The 17,530-nt window shown below is 36.7% G+C and overlaps 1 protein-coding gene across 3 annotated transcripts in view; it reads left to right on the forward strand.

Moving 5' to 3' along the window:
* The first annotated feature begins 7,259 nt into the window (after window positions 1–7,259).
* Window positions 7,260–17,530, forward strand: part of LOC142355590 (uncharacterized) — an 89,981-nt gene continuing 79,710 nt past the window's right edge. The window contains exons 1-3 of one of the 3 annotated variants that reach the window (XM_075407709.1): window positions 7,263–7,412; window positions 7,821–7,844; window positions 10,131–10,154. In XM_075407709.1, coding sequence (XP_075263824.1) covers window positions 7,350–7,412; window positions 7,821–7,844; window positions 10,131–10,154 — 111 coding nt within the window. In that variant the 5' untranslated portion in view covers window positions 7,263–7,349. Of the gene's footprint in view, window positions 7,413–7,820; window positions 7,845–10,130; window positions 10,155–17,530 lie in introns of all 3 variants that reach the window. The other 2 variants (XM_075407718.1, XM_075407725.1) reach the window with 2 other exon arrangements.

Here is a 17,530-nt window from a genome sequence, read left to right on the forward strand (position 1 = left end):
AGGAAGATCTCACGAGTGTTTTCTTCATGAGTGAGAGCTGCTGTTATCTTCTGATCTGCTGTCAGTTGTTTGGTGTTGCTGCTTGCAGTGTCTGCAGATACCTTCTTCTGTTGCTTGATACTGGCTTTGCGGTTGTTTCCAACCGAAGTGTTTGCTTGGGCATTGCTTTGACGCATGGCTTCTCTGGTTAGCAATGTGTGATGCTTGCGTCCACATTGTCCGCACGAAGAACCATCGCTGTTTTCTGATCGGTGTCCCGGTCGAAGACAGTTGAACCAAACCGAGCCTTTTAAAATTGATTAACTGGGATCGTTCTTTGACTCCTAAATTTTTGAACTTTCACAATTCCTTTAAAAATGAGCCCCCATTATCAATCTCATGTTGTCTTACTGTTTTGCAAAAATTTCATGGCCTTTTTTTATTGAAATTGCAACAGTAATTGATTTCAAAATCTTCGAGTTTTCCCCTTTAACAGTTGATTTAAAATACGGCAACCTCAGGCTGTCTTTCAACTGATCATTGTCAGTCACTGCTCCCTTGAAACGATCGGTGAAGGAGATCCACTCCATGTAGCTTCCATAAAAACACAGCAGATCGAGCTTCAATTGTTTGATATTCTGCAAGTTTTTCAAAGTCGTGATGCTTTCGATAGACAGCGGGTCTTAATGAGTTTCTTATCGTCTACCTCTGAACAAAACGGTGAACAAAGTCATTGTTTTAGCAGATCTTGTCATTGTACTTCTCTGTCTCAACAATTTCGTCCTATTTGTCGCATCTTCAAAAAGACACTGAACCTTTTGGTTATGCTCAGAGAGGAACGATTGCTTCTTCGTCAAAAATTCAACTATCTGCTGCAGTCTGGTAATGTCGTTTTCAAAGATAATGGTAGGAGGTTAATGTTACTCTCAACTTCATTGTAGAGTTTCGATGCCACTCTTTTGTGTGCACCACGGGACTTTCGAAGAAGTTCAAAGATTGCTGGCTTGTTAAGCTGCTGTTCTGCTTTGCTGCTATTTATGTAGGTCTTGATGATGTTCTTCGGCGGCTTTGTCTTCTTTATCTGTAGCTGTATTGTCTCTGTGGTTTCTTGTTGCTAAAGGCTGAAAAAAAGAAGAACGCACGCCAAAGTTTGTAATGTAGGGTTTGTTTACCCCCCCCATTGAAAATAGCGGCCAATTTTAGAGCACAAATTTAGTCTTAGTGCTTCAAGGGAAAAGATTTTCTATTTTATATCCGGGGTACAATTTTCTGGTCTGCCCTGAATCTTGCCATTTTTTGTGTATGTATTAAAACAGGTTAGCAAATTAGTATGGTTAGGGTATTGGTGCTGAAAGTTTTGGTAAACAGCAGAGTGTGGCGTGTTAAATTTAGAAATGCCCCTCCCCAACACTGGGTGAATATTGGCTGGTCCGGGGCCCTTCCAGCACTAGGTCCTCATAAAGCATTTCATATTGTTTAAATTCATCAATTAAATGATATATACAAACATCAGCTGAGGAAGTAAAAGAAAAGACAGACAGCATTAGCAAAAAAACAAATAATGACGACAGTAGATGAGTCAAACTAACAGCCTCCCTTCTTCAACCACAGTTCTCATTGAGGCATCTACAATTTTGTGCCACCAAATTGTCCTTGACCTACGAGTGCAGAGGATAGAACTCCGCGGGAGAGCAAAGCTGATTTTTGTCCTGAGATACGATATGATATAAGCGTAGCTGTCCTCTTTTCGCGCAGAGAATTTTAGTGCCAGTGGTTTCATCGCTTTTGAATCTGATGGGCCAGCTCCACCAGTGCATGCGAAGACAAGCGGACAAAACGTTGCTTTCTCAACCCCAGTTATTCTTTGTTCAAATTTGTTCATTTCAATAGATTCATGGTACTTTTAGGCTTCGCTACTGCTTTCAGGGCAACTTTTTGCCAGTGAGTTGAAAATTTTCACCAAAATAGGTTTTGTTGAACCTCGAATCCTAAAGTTCGTTGGCCTTGATATCTAAACTTGCATCATCATCAGTTTTCGTTGATTTAAGATCAAAGGTTTTTGCTCGCAACGGCTGAAGATGAGGTTGGATCTCGACATCAAGACAGACATCACTTATCAAGTTTGCAAAGGAATCGCGGTGTTCATTATGTCTCATGTTTGTGCATCCTCTGTTCGGACAAGGGAGACCATGGGCCACAGTGAAGCTTCATTGCATGCGCATAGTGATCGCATCTTCACTGGGTCCCAGCCATAGCGATGGGCAATGCTATTACAAAACTCGCTTTTTGCTAGGTCGAAGTGATAACGCTTCAATGGCATAGCGTTCTGCCAGCTTGATGCAACTTTTTCACTTGATAATTCAAGTGAGCGAATCTCGTTCCTATTCAATTCGCTCTCAGTTCTCGTCTTCTATTGTTTGTTAGCAAGCTCTTTCTCCTTTTCTCATGTATATTTTGTTGTTGCTTTAGTTCGGCTTGGGGCTGAGAGAGGATAAGGGACTTGAAAATTGAACTAATCGTTCGTATTCATTAAGGCAGTCATCAGATTTAAAGATACTCAGGTCACCCTCCCTTATCGGCAATGAAAAGATATCCCTGTTTTTTGGATTGTTGGTGGGATTCTTCATTAGAATAGGTAATAGCTCATCGTTGATAGATTTCTCACATTTTCTTAAAAGGTCTTCAAAATTGGTTGTTTTACGTGCTTTTTACGGTCAATTTATGCCGAACCGATGAAGTGAACGATTCATAAACATTTTAAGGTGAAACGTTGACATGTTCGGCTAGCTTTCTAAACAAAAATTTCTTCTGTTTTAGTGATCTCTCTACGGCCAAAAGGAATCGGGGAAGTCCTCAGGCGAATTATTGGAAGAAATATTGTCAAATGTTTTAAAACTGACCTTAAGACATTAGGATGTTTATGGGTCACAAAAGAGGATTTGAACTTGCTATACATTCATTGAGAGCTGCTTTTAAAGACACAGATTTTTGAGGCAATCCTGTTTATTGACGCAAAAAACGCTTTCAATAGTCTCATCCGTGATATCGCCTTACGAAACATCGAGAAATTGTGCCCATCTCTCTATCTTTCTGGATTTATTTCATATCATGAACCATCGAATTCGTTTATTAACAAACAAACAAAATTCTCTGAGGAAGGTACAATCCAAGGTGACCCTCTCGCTATATCGATGTATGGGTTTGCCATTATCCCCTTAATTGAACTTCTTGACGATTGCATCACAGTTCAAAAGTGGTATGCGGACGATGGCAATGCTGTCGGCTCTCTTGATAACTTGAAAAAGCTTTTTGACTCGTTGAAAAACACAGTCTGGCTTTCGGTAACCATCTCACCAAATGCCACATCATTAAACAAGAACTTCTTTTTCAAAAAGCACAGCAGTTTTTTGTCCAAGACGAAGATGAAATAGTTGACAGTTGTAGAGTACTTGGTAGTGTAATAGGTTCTGATAATGCAGAAAAGAAGTTTGTACACCGGGGCATTTATCAGGAACTATCAACCGACACGAATTATATGGAAGAAGAAAAATCAAATGAGACGTAGCTATGCGTATTAATAGTTTAGCAATCTCTTTAAATAGATCAGTTGAGGACGACTTAAAGGATGTTAGAAGCCTTTGCCATTCGTTGGCATCAAGACCGGAATTGCCATGACTTCCATGCGCCTTCATGGCAGACTTTCTAACAATTGAGGCATTCAGTTTTGCAAATATGAATTGATGGTACAGCAAACTTTTTGGATATTCGTTGCTAACTAGATAATTCAAATTTGCTTTGCATTGTTCCGGATGTTTCTCGGGTAAGACATCACGGACTGTTTTTTTGTCAACTTTGTCAGTTAAGGAAAGGACATTATCTTTCGCCATTCTGTAAGACTTCGAATGGCATTGGAAATTTTTCCTGTTGACTTGTATTTATCAAATTCTTTGTATTCATCAGCATATCGTTTTGCGTTTTTTCTGTTCATAAATTCCTGGATATCTTTGGCTTCAAGAAAGAGGGAATCTATGTTCTACTTCATCCTAGAAACTTGCGATGTCTGGCTATCGGCCGCTTCATGGCTTAGAGTTGTTGCCTCTGAGATTTCTGTTGCTTTTGTTTTGCAGCTTACGCAGCGGAAGATCTCATGGTGTTCTCGCCTAGCGCTGAGTGTACTACACTTTACGTGGTGATAAGTTGCACATGAGTAACACCAATCCCTGCACCCCTGGGATGTTTTAAAAATCTTGAGCAGTTTGACGTCTCGGACATGTGGAGGGGATACAAATAATGGAGGCTGTTAGTCGTCTGAAAACATATGATTAACTAACGAGTGAAGAATTCAAACATACGGGTTAAAAAACCAGCAAACATAAGGTTACAATAGGAAGAGAATTGTATGTCATCCTTAAATAAGTGATTAAAAGGCAGATTGAAGTATGAGGACACAATTTGAATGGCTGCATGAATAAAACTCATAATTAAATTATAAAAAACAATTAAGATTTTTAATTTGGTTATTTAAAAATCGATAATTTGTGGAGCCAATAGTTTCTGGTACAAGATGAGACGACTAATTTTCTCCAGTTATTTGAAAAGTGATTTTGCGCTGGCGTCGTGATCACTAAAACCAGCAATTAAAATTACACAGTGTAGTTTCTTTGGTCTATACTGTTGAAGAGTTCCGGTCAAATCCTCAAGGCTAGCACCTCTGAAGGAGTGTATCGTCGCCTTTGTCTGCGTATGGTCCAGTTACTTCGTCCCGGATGTTCTGATGACCAATCTCGTTGAGAAACCTAGATTTCTCTACGGCTTGAAGCACGGAGTCAACATTCACCTAAGCAAGACTATGGCAGTACATGGAGAACAAATGAATAAATGGATTTTTTTAATATTTATTTATGAAACAATTGAAAAGTATGATATGAAAAGAAGCATCCTGGTGATATTGATAACTGATGTGTGTCTCAGGGTATGTTCTGCCATGGGTCGTTCCCCTCACTGAATGGCCAAAAACAAGATCTTATGAACTAACTTATTAAATAGCAAACGCTATTTTATAAGTTTACCACAACATTTAGGCTTAAAGCTTTTGTAAGAGACTATTCCAGAGTTGTTCTTACGCCTTCGACGTTCCAGAAACATACGTATGATTTCCAGTTATTCTACATGTTATGATGGATTTTGTTGCCTTCTGTTTTCAGGTTCGGTTGATGGTATGTTTGCGAGGAGTCCCTTTTGGACGTGACGAGATCTGAATGCATGTACACACATTTGGGACGTTTTTTCAATGGATTTTTGATCCCAATTTGACCTATCAGTTTTGAGCCGTATTCGTAGAAGCTGTTTGATCTAGGTTTGGTTTACCGATCCTTTGTCTTTCGAACATTATGGGCATATTAAAAAAGACTCTATTTGAGATACGAGTATCTTGTCTGCAGTTTAGACATTCACAGCTCTTGATACTTTGCAGTCAAATTGGAGAAGTGATTTTGGTTAACTCGCAACCGTAGAGTGAGAAAACGGAGTTTGAACAAAAATTCGCGATCTTGATTGTGATCTTGTGTTCACATGAGGAAATGTTTTAATTTCTATTTTTCAATTTTTGATAATTTAGTTTTGTAATGGTTTTCGTAATCCTGTTAGTGTGTAGTCTCTTGATTATTTAATGAAAATTCTTTGAATTGTGACAGAACTTGCGCTGCAATATTTTATTTTTTTTGTCAAGGTCTTTTCTCGACCATATGTCGTTACAATCATTCCAAGCCTCACTCGCTCACTCTTCGCTCACTCTCAAAAATGAATTGCTTACTCTCAAAAATGAATTGCTCACTCAGAAATTGACTTTTTTACTTTATTTCAAAGCGATAAAGACAAATGAGTGCACGTGGATGTGATTTAAAGTTATGGGAGATCCGCTAATAAAGGCAGCAGTAAGTTAAACATGTTTAATAAAAAAAATCAGTTATTATCTACGTGTAAAAATAAAACATCTCAAAATTTAGTAAAAAAATTGTTTTTAGTCTTTTTCTTTCTGTTTTTTTAGGTTGCAGAGACACGAAGCTATTGCGACAATTTTTCGGCAATCTGTCAGCTATGTTTTTTTAATACGACATCTAGTTGAATTTTTTTCATTTATATTTGTGTACATATGTTTTCAGTGTCCTTTATTCGAGCATCTTCTTACTTGAGAGTCTTTTCTTCTTCCAGCCTTGCCATTGGCCCACAGATTTGCCAATGAATCGCCACGGGTTTACGCTGACAAACTCTGAATTCCACGGTAATATTTGCATCTGGTACTTGAAGCAAAAAATACACCTATCTACTGTCTGAGAAAATTTCACTCTAACGCATGCTCTTCACTGCAAGGGCTGGGTTATACCCCCATTTGAAACAACGAAAGTAGGGACAAGTTTGCAAAGATAATGCGACGTATGCTATGACGTCGAAGTACAGCCATCACCTCAGTTGCTAGAAGGCTTTTACAACAAATTTACCAGCACTGATGATAACGCTCCACATGACATCAAAGCAAATAGTTTGTGGGTGTCCAGATTCATGAGAATCTTCAACGTGAAAACTTTGAATCCATAGGCAAAGTAAGCCTAGATAAAAGTAGCCAAGGAAGCCTACAAATGTTACAAGGCAGTTAAAAATCTTAAATTTGAACAAATTTTTGAAATAGAAAAAAGTTTTGTTCCGCACGTGTTTTCCTGCATGGGAGGCGCAGGGGCCACTGTAACACGCACCATAAAGTAACTAGCAACAAAAATATCTGAAAGAAGAGGCGATACATACTTGGATGTAATAACATACATTCGAACGATTCAAACAAGTCGAACGATTCAAACAAGTCTCGCACTGATACACAGCGCAATTATCTGTCTCAGAGACTGCCGTGGTAATAAACGTGTAACTGAGGTCGATATACCTATGGGGTTGTTGTGATGGAGGTAAGGATGGACTCCTAATTTGTTTAGTATTATTTCAACCTTAGGACGCGGCTCCTAGAGACTAGTATATTGATGTAAGTTCAAAATAGTGTTCTTGCGGTAATTTTAAATACGCTGCTATGTTTAATAATGGTTGGGGCTCACTCTTCTGTCCATTGGGCGGATCATAACCACTTTCTATGATCAAGTTTTAGACATCTCGTTTGATGTCATCAAACGGCTGAATTGAGCCGTTCTCTTAATTGACCTTTTTTAAAAAAAAAATCAAACGGCTGAAAAAACTAATAAAGGAGTGCTCCATGATACGTTCTTTTAAAATAGCACCGCTTAATATTGCACCGTTTTCAGGGACCAATGTAAATAGAAGGGAGATTGGGATTAGATGCTGCCACAAACAAGTGTTATACGAATCTCAACATGACGAGGAATCAGCCTTTTGTCGGCATGACCAATGGAGTTGCTCACAGCGTTGAAGGATCGGTAAGTGGTATTTGCAGCCTAAACTAATGAGTTAGCAACAGATTGCTCGCAAGGAGTTATCTGCTCGTGCTTGTATATTTTGTTGGGATCATTTGGTTTTGACGCTCTTGTGACGCATTATATAGCAAAGAAGGGACGGTAATTTGTTAAAAAAAAGACCTGAGCAAGCAATTTGCGCAGTCCGATTATCTAAGTGTAAATCATGTTGCTGGCAAGTAACAGATTTAACTAAGTTTATTCAATTAAGCTAGCTAATAAAAAGCTTCTTAATTATGAACCAGGTTATTTATAGTCGTGATCCTGCGTAAAGTTGAAACGATTGAATAATTATTAGCGTGACATCCTTACTGGGAGATTCGTCTAATACTAGATAAATTATTATACAACTGATTATAGTTCTGTTACCAGCCTCATAGAAGTCGTTCAAAGAAGGTAAGATGCCAGGAATTCGACGTCGAGATAATTTATACTCTACTAACCCCACTTTTGAGATTAACAAATTCATTTTTACTTAGTCACAAGCGAGAAAAAACAACTGCAATTGATTTGAAAAAAACTACTTTGAATCGGCGATTGCATCATACTGAATGAAGCTGAACGCAACTTTAGTGGAAGCTACCTGTTCATAGGTTGAATGGTGGTTGCGACCATGGATAGATCTTCCGATTTGAATCAGGCTTTATTTATCATTTTCCCCATACTGCTAGATAACCAATGGACTGGATCGTCGTTCTCCCAGAAAAGGATTAACAAAAACCTCAAAAGAAACATCTTGATGAAATTTCTTGACTGGAGAAACAATTTTTAGTTGCCATGTTGAAGATCTACGTCAAAAGAATGAAAAATTGCCACTAGGCAAAACGTGCACATCGGAGTATCGGTGAATGTGATTCCTAAATCTACAGGGCCGTGTGGAAAAAATTTTAGATGCCCGAGAGGCACGCCGTTTCTGAAATAAACGATGCTGCATCAGCTTTTTATGATACAGCATTGGTTAAGTAATCCCAGCAAAATTTAATGGGAATACTGCACGAGGAACAAATGCACCTGGTGAATAAATGTGTTCAAATATAAATGTGTGTGCAAATATAAATGTGTGTGTAAACATTTGTGTCCTGCAAGCTTCGGCTGAAATGCTTTTTATTATTAATAGCCGCCCTCATCTTCTCAGCCGGCTATTATAGCGCTCCTAATTTTGCGTTCTCGCTAGTGGCTTTTTGTTCACGTGCGGCAATTTGGCGTCAATGTTTGCTGTTTTTTCCGGTTATTTTCTAAATAGTTTTTCCAATTTATTCCTAGTTCATTCCAGGTCTCTTCTGTTTAGTCAGTAGCATTTCTTTGAGTTTTAGGTCAGGACTTGTCCTGCTATGTTTTAAAATTTTGCTTGACATTTTGATCACGTTTTTCCTTTTACATAAGTCACAATGTTTCCGGTTGACTAATAGCCGCCGTCAGCCTCTCAAACGGCTATTATTTAACGGCTTTTTTTAGTTCGCTTTACTTTTTGATCACGTCTTCCGTTTTACATAAGTCACGATTTTTACGTTTGACTTCTGACATACTTCACTCACTGTTTCAACTGAATGGATTTTAAATTCTGTCATGCATTGAATTACGCAATATAGTCAAATCGTATATACGCATATACGCAAAATCAAAAACCGGGATAAACCGATGAAGCCCGGTCGTTAAGTCCTTGAGAATTAGGTTATCAAAGTTCATTAGAGTATTTGCTAGCTGCTATCGTTATTAAGATTTTTAGCTTTCAATTTAGAAGCTGAATTAAGGATAGATTTAGAATTTAACTAAAACTGCACGCCAAATAAGAACACTTTTGTCACTGAAAAAAAAAGAAAAAATTCGGTCAATTTATCTCCTTTTTTCTTTTTCTGTTGCAATCCCGATGTGCGTCAACGGCGGCTATTTTCCGGAAATCTGAGGCTATGTTTCTTCACTTGCCTCACTCACTGTTTCAAGTTAATGGAATTTAAATTCTTGCACTCATTGAATTATGCAATGTTGTGAATACGGCCAATGTCAAAAGAGCAAAATCAAAAGAACGGGATAAAGCGATAAAGCCCTGTTGTTAAGTCATAGTGCATTGTTATCAAAGTTGATTAGAGGGGTTGCTAGCCGACAATGGACGTAATAGCTTTTAGTTCAAAAGCTAGTTTAAGTATAGTTTTAGAATGTTATCAAAGTTGATTAGAGGGGTTGCTAGCTGACAATGGACGTAATAGCTTTTAGTTCAAAAGCTAGTTTAAGTATAGTTTTAGAATGTAACTGAAACTGCGAACCAAATTAGAAGACGTTTTCACATTAAGAAAAAATGGCCATTTTCTGTTCTGTTACAATCCCGATTAACATTAAGTGCGGCAATTTTTACTTATGTTCTACAACTAAATCCAGATGTCAAACAAAGTGACTTTTGTGTGTCTTGTTTTGTAAAATTGATTTAGTTGTAGTAGTAGTAGTAGTAGTAAGACTTAAAATACCAGGAACAGAACTTTCACGATTTTCATATTCTTTACTGAAATTACAAGTGGTACAAGAAGAATAAAAGAAGTGCATTACTCAATTTTAAAACCAACATCTGCAATCGGGACATTAGCTTTTATTGACCACGTACACGATCTTGTCAATTTTTTTTTTGAAATTAGATAAATTCGTCTAATACTAGATAAATTATTATACAACTGATTATAGTTCTGTTACCAGCCTCATAGAAGTCGTTCAAAGAAGGTAAGATGCCAGGAATTCAACGTCGAGATAATTTATACTAACCCCACTTTTGAGATTAACAAATTCATTTTTACTTAGCCACAAGCGAGAAAAAACAACTGAAATTGATTTGAAAAAAACTACTTTGAATCGGTGATTGCATCATACTGAATGAAGCTGAACGCAGTTTTAGTGGAAGCTACCTGTTCATAGGTTGAATGGTGGTTGCGACCATGGATAGATCTTCCGATTTGAATCAGGCTTTATTTATCATTTTCCCCATACTGCTAGATAACCAATGGACTGGATCGTCGTTCTCCCAGAAAAGGATTAACAAAAACCTCAAAAGAAACATCTTGATGAAATTTCTTGACTGGAGAAACAATTTTTAGTTGCCATGTTGAAGATCTACGTCAAAAGAATGAAAAATTGCCACTAGGCAAAACGCGCACATCGGAGTACCGGTGAATGTGATTCCTAAATCTACAGGGCCGTGTGGAAAATATTTTAGATGCCCGAGAGGCACGCCGTTTCTGAAATAAACGATGCTGCTTCAGCTTTTTATGATACAGCATTGGTTAAGTAATCCCAGTAAAATTTAATGGGAATACTGCACGAGGAACAAATGCACCTGGTGAATTGTATGTAATTGTGACCACTGCAACTGGGAAGTAGACTAATCTCAAACTAACTCATGGACTGGGCTCAATTTGGGTTTAAAACACCCTTGGATGTGTATCGTAAAGTCCTTACCGCCGCCACCAACACCTAAATTGAACTAGGGCTCGATAAAGAGGTAGTGTTTCAGCAGCGTCCGCTTTGCAGAGTTGCTTCAGATTACAATCGAGTGCGTTCTATAGGACAAATGAACGTCAACAGGCAAAAAGTCAGAATGCATATTCCAAAAGCTGATGGAAGAATGACAAACTTCATAAATCAAAATATGACATCTCTTTGACGTGTACCATTCCATGCGCGAGTGAAAGCCTGGTCATGAATTATAGTCGGATCTGCTTCATATTTGATGTCTGTTGTCACAGTGGTCGTTTGACGTTTGTGGTTTTTTTAAAGATCGAAAGTTACGTTCCGTTGTTTTTAAATCAACTTATTGCAGTTCATTTTTGCGCCCAGTTTTTCCTGCTTCTAGAATTCCATCTAAACAGCTATATCATTTCGCCGAGCTCTATCGTTTTTCTATGTGGTCTCTGAAATCACATGAGACCAGGCAGTTACATGATTTTTGCTGGGTATGGTCGTAGTGGTAAAAAATGGTTGAAAATTCAGATAAATGATACACAATTTCTGATTTAAATTGCTTTTTCATCTTGCTCAATGAGAAGTCACGATTATACAGGTCAGAAAGGCAAATATAAATGTGTGTGCAAATATAAATGTGTGTGTAAACATTTGTGTCCTGCAAGCTTCGGCTGAAATGCTTTTTATTATTAATAGCCGCCCTCATCTTCTCAGCCGGCTATTATAGCGCTCCTAATTTTGCGTTCTCGCTGGTGGCTTTTTGTTCACGTGCGGCAATTTGGCGTTTGCTGTTTTTTCCGGTTATTTTCTAAATAGTTTTTCCAATTTATTCCTAGTTCATTCCAGGTCTCTTCTGTTTAGTCAGTAGCATTTCTTTGAGTTTTAGGTCAGGACTTCTCCTGCTATGTTTTAAAATTTTGCTTGACATTTTGATCACGTTTTTCCTTTTACATAAGTCACAATGTTTCCGGTTGACTAATAGCCGCCGTCAGCCTCTCAAACGGCTATTATTTAACGGCTTTTTTTTAGTTCGCTTTACTTTTTGATCACGTCTTCCGTTTTACATAAGTCACGATTTTTACGTTTGACTTCTGACATACTTCACTCACTGTTTCAACTGAATGGATTTTAAATTCTGTCATGCATTGAATTACGCAATATAGTCAAATCGTATATACGCATATACGCAAAATCAAAAACCGGGATAAACCGATGAAGCCCGGTCGTTAAGTCCTTGAGAATTAGGTTATCAAAGTTCATTAGAGTATTTGCTAGCTGCTATCGTTATTAAGATTTTTAGCTTTCAATTTAGAAGCTGAATTAAGGATAGATTTAGAATTTAACTAAAACTGCACGCCAAATAAGAACACTTTTGTCACTGAAAAAAAAAGAAAAAATTCGGTCAATTTATCTCCTTTTTTCTTTTTCTGTTGCAATCCCGATGTGCGTCAACGGCGGCTATTTTCCGGAAATCTGAGGCTATGTTTCTTCACTTGCCTCACTCACTGTTTCAAGTTAATGGAATTTAAATTCTTGCACTCATTGAATTATGCAATGTTGTGAATACGGCCAATGTCAAAAGAGCAAAATCAAAAGAACGGGATAAAGCGATAAAGCCCTGTTGTTAAGTCATAGTGCATTGTTATCAAAGTTGATTAGAGGGGTTGCTAGCCGACAATGGACGTAATAGCTTTTAGTTCAAAAGCTAGTTTAAGTATAGTTTTAGAATGTTATCAAAGTTGATTAGAGGGGTTGCTAGCTGACAATGGACGTAATAGCTTTTAGTTCAAAAGCTAGTTTAAGTATAGTTTTAGAATGTAACTGAAACTGCGAACCAAATTAGAAGACGTTTTCACATTAAGAAAAAATGGTCATTTTCTGTTCTGTTACAATCCCGATTTACATTAAGTGCGGCAATTTTTACTTATGTTCTACAACTAAATCCAGATGTCAAACGAAGTGACTTTTGTGTGTTTTGTTTTGTAAAATTGATTTAGATGTAGTAGTAGTAGTAGTAGTAAGACTTAAAATACCAGGAACAGAACTTTCACGATTTTCATATTCTTTACTGAAATTACAAGTGGTACAAGAAGAATAAAAGAAGTGCATTACTCAATTTTAAAACCAACATCTGCAATCGGGACATTAGCTTTTATTGACCACGCACACGATCTTGTCAATTTTTTTTTGAAATTAGGTAAATTTTTGATAAATCATGTAAAAGAGCGACTTGTTATTTTTCTTTCTCTCTAATACTAATACTGTTTGTACTAACAATTTTTTTGGTCTGATAGTTTTTATCGTCGGACCAGTTGACTCTCTGTCCTCAAAAACGTGAAGTCCGGAGGTCATTAAGCCGCTAAGCAGTTCTCTGTGATTTACGACTCACTATTCTCTAAGTATGTGATTAACACAAAAGACAATTTCATAGTGTGAAGCGCAGTTCTAAGAGTGTGACCCCCTTCCCCAACTCCAACCCCTCCCAACTCCAGGAGTGACAATTTGACCCGTTTATTTAAGTTTGTTGTCTGGTTGGCGTATTTTTCTCTTAAGTTTTGCTTATTTTTCGTTCTTTTACCACCAGAAGTCCTTCTCGAATTACTTATTTTTTGTGTCTTCCTCGTTCTTGTACTTAAGTGGTTAAAGTTGAATGTTTTATCGTCCCTTTCGAAAGATCGTTACAAAACATTTTCTTTTGTCAGTTTTTGCTCTTATTGAACGATGTTTTTGCCGCTTTCTTGATCATTATTGCCTGCCTATTTTCTCTCGACAACTGCAGCGTGGCAACTGAAAGTGGTTTCACATCGTATTTTACTTTTTTTCGTTTGGTATTTTGTATCAAAGTTTTGATTTTAGTTATTTGTAATCTAAGGTGTCTCTGATTTCCTGCAAGAAGCTACTGTTTTTCTTTTTTGTTGTCTGCGATTTATCGGATAGCTTATTAGATTGTTTGTTCTTAGTTACTTGATTTATTTTCTATTTTTTACAGTCTTTATCTCTTACGGTTTTTGCTTAGGATCACTTTTTTGTGCAAGGATGGTGAGAAGTAACTGTACGATAGCACAAATTCACGGACCTTCTTTGTTTGTTTCTTCCTCGTTCTTGTACTCTGGAGGATTAAGTTGAACGTTTTTGGTGTCCCTCTCAAATAATCGGAATATACATTTTCCTCTTTTGGCGGTTTTTGCTCATAGTTTACTGTTTTTTCCTCTTTCTCTTCCATTGTCGGCTCCTTTATCTCCCAATAAATGCACCAAAACGATGCTGCTGGTTGACCTGGCTATGATCAAGTTCAGTTTAGCAATTTGAAAATGTTTTTTTTTTCGCTGTAGAAGTTTTCTTTAGTTATTTTGTAATGGTTTCAATTTTTAGATGTTTGCAGTTTTAGATGTTTGAAGTGGCTGTGATACACTGCACGTTGCTACTGTTTGCATATTTCATGTCTTTTGATTTATTGTATTTTTGATTTTAAGATACGAGTTGTGGTTTACCAGTGGTGTTTTACCATGCTGGAGGCGCTGCTTTCAAAGAATTTTTTCAATTCTTTTGGTCTCGGTTTTCTTTGAAGCAAGAATATTGGTGAAATAAGTGAAAACTCTTTGACTAATATTTAGAAAAGCGCAATCTCTCACAAAAGCGCAATCTCTTCACAAAAGCGCAATCTCTCGTTTCACAAAAGCGCAATCTCTCGTTTCGAACAGTTGACCTTGCTTTATTCATGTGTTCTTAAAGAAGAAAAAAGACAAATTGAAACAGAATTTTAGCTTTTCTTTATCTCGTTCTTAATTCTAAATTCTTATAACTTTTATCTGATACTTTTAACAACTTTAATAGATCTTAATTATCAACATGATGAACCAAGAGGAGTTCAATTCGCATAATAAAAATGAACTGTACCAAATTTATGTAGATTTATTTCAAAAAGTTGAAGAAAAAGACTCAATTATCAAAGAGTTTGTTATTTCAGCAAGTCAATTTTTGCTAAAAAAGCATTCAAATGACGATCCAAAGGAATCAGGTAAAATCTCGAACCAATATAACCCCCCCATCATTCAAGAGGTTCGTGTAAGACGCTTTGAGCCAAAAGAGGTTCCCACAAAAACACAAAATCTTGTTATTGGAAGCAGTCTGGTGAAAAATTTGGTCGGGGATAGTACTATACCAGAAGATATCTGCATACATGATTATCGAGGCTCAACAACCTGTGAAAAAATTGAAGTTGTTAAACAATTGCCCAAAACAGTGATCAAAACAGTTCTCATTCAAGACGGGACGAACTTAATTCTGAAAGAAAAACAAAAAAACATTGACGAGTTGTTTGAGAAATATACAGATTTGGTTGATTTAACAAGAAACACGCTATCTCCTAAGAATATTGTACTAATGCAAGTGCCACCAATTCGTAATCTGCCAAAAAACGAACATATTAATGAGCGCATTAAACTTTTTAATGATAAATTAAATGCATTAGCAGGTGATGAAAATTATAAAGTTGCAAATGTGTACGACCTCATGAAAGCCATGCCAAGCTATGATAGTTTGTATTATGATGATTTGCTTTTCCATTACAAACAAGGTGTCCCTTTTTTAAAAAATTGTGTGCTTTCTCAATTGCTTCCCACATCCAATAATTTAATAGCTCTGAATAATAACCAACGTAATCCAAACCAATACCCAAAATACCGCAATCATTGGAGACAGAGTTACAATTATATGAGAGGTCAATACTAGTCGAGATAATTGTTTTGCTGAATATTCTTAGTTTCATTTGTCTTCTTTTATTTTTATTGTTTCAAAATGAAGCTTCAGTTCCACTTTATTCTGCTTCTTATTTTGTGTGTAATCACATCAAAATGGAACCGGGTCTTCACTACTACACCAATAAATCCTCTGAGTGAGAGGATGTCATCGTGCATGTCTAATAATAACGCGTATCCAAAAAAGAAGATCATTTTTACCTGCCTGTTAAGGAATTTTCTTTACTCCTTGGTTGTCAGTAGATTTCTTTTGTTCTTGTCAGGTGACGTAGAATTAAACACAGGGCCACCTCTCAATTACACGCAGTTTACCACCTTAATGAAAAAATACGACGATCAAGTAAAGTTTCTACATCAAAATTGTCAAAGCGTGATTGGACAAAGGTTGCTCCTTAAGAATTTTCTATCTGACTTAGGCGACAATTGTATTTCGGGCTTCTGCTGATCTTCAAGAGAAACTTTAGTTCGTTCCGAAAAAATTTCATCCAAAAGCACGAAATGATCTAGAGACAATGTCAAAAGACCATTTTGAAAGTGTTTGGGTAGAGTGCAAAATAAATAAAAAGCCCGCGTTGACTGTCCAAAAAAACAACTAATAAATTTGTTTTTGGAAGAGCTAGCCCTGGGTTTAGATAGAGCAGCGACTGAAAATAAAAAAAATTTTCTACCAGGTGACTACAACCTTAATTACTTTAATTGCAATGAAAGAAATCTCCTAGAAACTCTGATCTTGCCGTACGGTTTACTGAACTCAAATAAAACTTTAGCAACAAGAGAAACATCAAGAACGAAGTCGCTTATAGACTATGTTATATGCGAAAATTTTTTTAGTTCCCAGACACTAGACTCGGTTCTAAAAAGTGATCACTTAGCCACGCTTACTTTAATTGGTGAAACCGTTAAAAAAAAGAAGCTATCAAAAAAATTGTGTTCGATAAAACAAACTACTCTAAAAATGCTTTTTCCCTAGATGTTGGAAAGATAAATTGGAGATCATTTTATTTATCAGAAAACCCTGAAATCATGTCTAAAAACTTTTGCTCGTCATTGGAAACGGTAATTAAAAAGCATGCTCCACAAAAGACCGTCTTCATACGCCATGACAAGCCTAAACTAACGCTACATCAAAAATGGATATCAAAAAACACAGTAAAAAAGTTTGCAAAGACATCAAATAATAACAAAAATGTTTTGAAGCAAGAAAATGAAAAACATCTGCTTGATATGTTTCAAAACTTAAAAAGTGCAAGAGAAAGGTGGAATTTTATCAACTAAATCAGAAACTGTGAAAAAACACAGACAGAAATACCAAGACTCAAAAACAGTTTTGGAACGGTTTTGACCAATGGAAATGATATTGCCAATCTTCTCAACTATAAATTTCCAGCATTAGGTGAATATTTTGGTAAAAAAGAACAGTATCAATTTTGTAATAATCCGGCACGCCACAGTAACAAATTTATATTCAGGTATACGACAACTAAGGAGATATTTGATATACTCAACAATTTAAATGTTAAAAAACCGTTGGGTCCATCACTCATTCCAGCTTGGGCTTTAAAAGATGCAAGAGAACACATAGCTGAACCTCTGTTTTTTGTTTAACCAATTCTTAACTGAACAACGCTTTCCTGACCACCTTAAGCGTGCCCACGTGTTGCCTCTTTTCAAGAAAGATGATCCTGAAGATCCGATAAATTATCGACCAATTTCGCTTACTGGAGCTCTAGCTAAAATTTTCGAAATCCTTCTTCGAGATCAAATATTAGCTTATTTAGAGAAGAATAAGTTGCTTGCAACAACACAGTTTGGATACAGAAAAAAAGTGTCAACTACAGATGCTCTTTTATATTGCACTGAAAAAATCAGATATGATCTCAATAA

This window comes from Convolutriloba macropyga, chromosome 2 (assembly GCF_964194025.1).
Source record: "Convolutriloba macropyga chromosome 2, txConMacr16.3, whole genome shotgun sequence".
NCBI lineage: Eukaryota > Metazoa > Xenacoelomorpha > Acoela > Convolutidae > Convolutriloba > Convolutriloba macropyga.